Consider the following 1,819-nt stretch of genomic DNA (forward strand, 5'->3'; position numbering starts at 1 on the left):
GCACGCGCCACCAGGCCCAGCTGATTTTTTGTATTTTTAGTAGAGACGGGGTTTCACCATGTTGACCAGGATGGTCTTGATCTCTTGACCTCGTGATCCACCCGCCTTGGCCTCCCACAGTGCTGGGATTACAGGCTTGAGCCACCGCGCCTGGCCTTGCTTTTAATTCTTTATGCTACATACCTAGAAGTGGAATTGCTGCGTCATATGGAAAGTCCATTTTTTTTTTTTTTTTTTTTTTGAGACAGAGTTTTGCTCTGTCGCCCAGGTTGGCGTGCAGTGGTGCAATCTCGGCTCATTGCAACCTCCGCCTCCCGGGTTCAAGCAATTCTACTGCCTTAGCCTCCCAAGTAGCTGGGATTACAGATGCCTGCCACCACACCCGGCTAACTTTTGTATTTTTAGTACAGATAGGGTTTCACCATGTTGGCCAGGCTAATATCAAACTCCTGACCTTTTGATCCACCTGCCTCAGCCTCCCAGAGTGCTGGGATTACAGGCGTAAGCCAACACAACGCCCAACCTGGGAATTCTATTTTTGATTTTTTTGAGGACCTATGTTACTATTTTCCATAGCAGCTCTGTCATTTTACGTTCTCACCAATGGTTCACAAGAGTTCCAAATTATCCATGTATAATTGATATTTTTAATGCATATGTAAAATAAGTTCAGATTAGTCTAATTGATCTAAAGCAAAACGATTTCTTTATACATGGCACCCACTCAAATATTCTGTTGAATCAAATTTAACGATTAATATATATTTATTGAAGTAAGTTCAACACACACCTGTTGAATTCCTAGAATGCACAAAACAGTATGCTAGGTGTTACAAGTGACACAAAGAGGAATAATAGTCTCTACCCTCAAGGTGTTTATAATCCAAGGCCTCTAATAAATATAAATTGAATTAAATATATAGCATACTGTTGACTAGCTACTAAAAGTATACATTTCTTGTATTAATAACAAAACTATTGAGTACAATTTATATTTGCATAGATTTTTACCTGTTTGTTTGCAAATACAACCAGAGGAAGTACTGGGTTTGCTGAAATTAACTGATGAAGGTATTTCTTGGCTTCAGGTAATCGTCTGTGATCTGCTGAATCCACCACAAAGATCAGCAACAATCCATTGGATAGGTAGGTCTCCGAGTAGGAACGAAAAGGTTCACTGCCACCAACTGCAGAGAATAGCAGAGGAAGAAGACACACACACACACAAATCACAGAAGCACGCACCCAGGGAGCAGGCAGGGCACATCTAGATTTCTGAGCACAAGACAGATATTTTGATAAAATATCACTGTGTTAGAGTGTACGCAGTCCTGAGTGACCAGAGGTATGTTAGCAGGAAACTGGTTGGTGAGAAGAACATTTGCAAGTGGTCCATTCATTTTACTGTATCACAAACGGTCTGAAGAGAGATGCTAAATACTGCAGTGGATGTCTCCTGATCCCATTGTATACAGCAGCCATGTCAGCCACTGCAATGTTTATCAGTTATGGCTCAGAAAATGCGAGTAAGGTCAGGTGCAGTGGCTCACACCTATAATCCCAACATTTTGGGAGGCTGAGGCAGGAGGACTGCTTGAGCCCAGTAGTTCAAGACCAGCCTGGGCAACAGGGTGAGGCCCTGTCTCTACAAAAATAAAAACTAAAAAATGAGCTCGTGTGGTGGTGCATGCCTGAGGTGCCAGTGACTAGGGAGGTTGAAGTGGGAGGATCGCCTGAGTCCAGGAAGTGCAGTGGCTTGAACATGGCTACAGTGAGCTGTGTTTGTGCCACTGTACTCCAGAGTGAGGCCCCGTTATCT

General features: G+C 43.2%; 1 protein-coding gene across 1 annotated transcript in view; it reads right to left on the reverse strand.

The window, feature by feature from the left end:
- Positions 1 to 1,819, reverse strand: part of ARL9 (ADP ribosylation factor like GTPase 9) — a 16,591-nt gene that overhangs the window by 3,501 nt on the left and 11,271 nt on the right. The window contains exon 3 of the mRNA XM_017518494.2: positions 1,012 to 1,187. Coding sequence (XP_017373983.1) covers positions 1,012 to 1,187 — 176 coding nt within the window. The remainder of the gene's footprint in view (positions 1 to 1,011; positions 1,188 to 1,819) is intronic.

Source organism: Cebus imitator, unplaced genomic scaffold (genome assembly GCF_001604975.1).
Source record: "Cebus imitator isolate Cc_AM_T3 unplaced genomic scaffold, Cebus_imitator-1.0 Scaffold682, whole genome shotgun sequence".
Lineage (NCBI taxonomy): Eukaryota > Metazoa > Chordata > Mammalia > Primates > Cebidae > Cebus > Cebus imitator.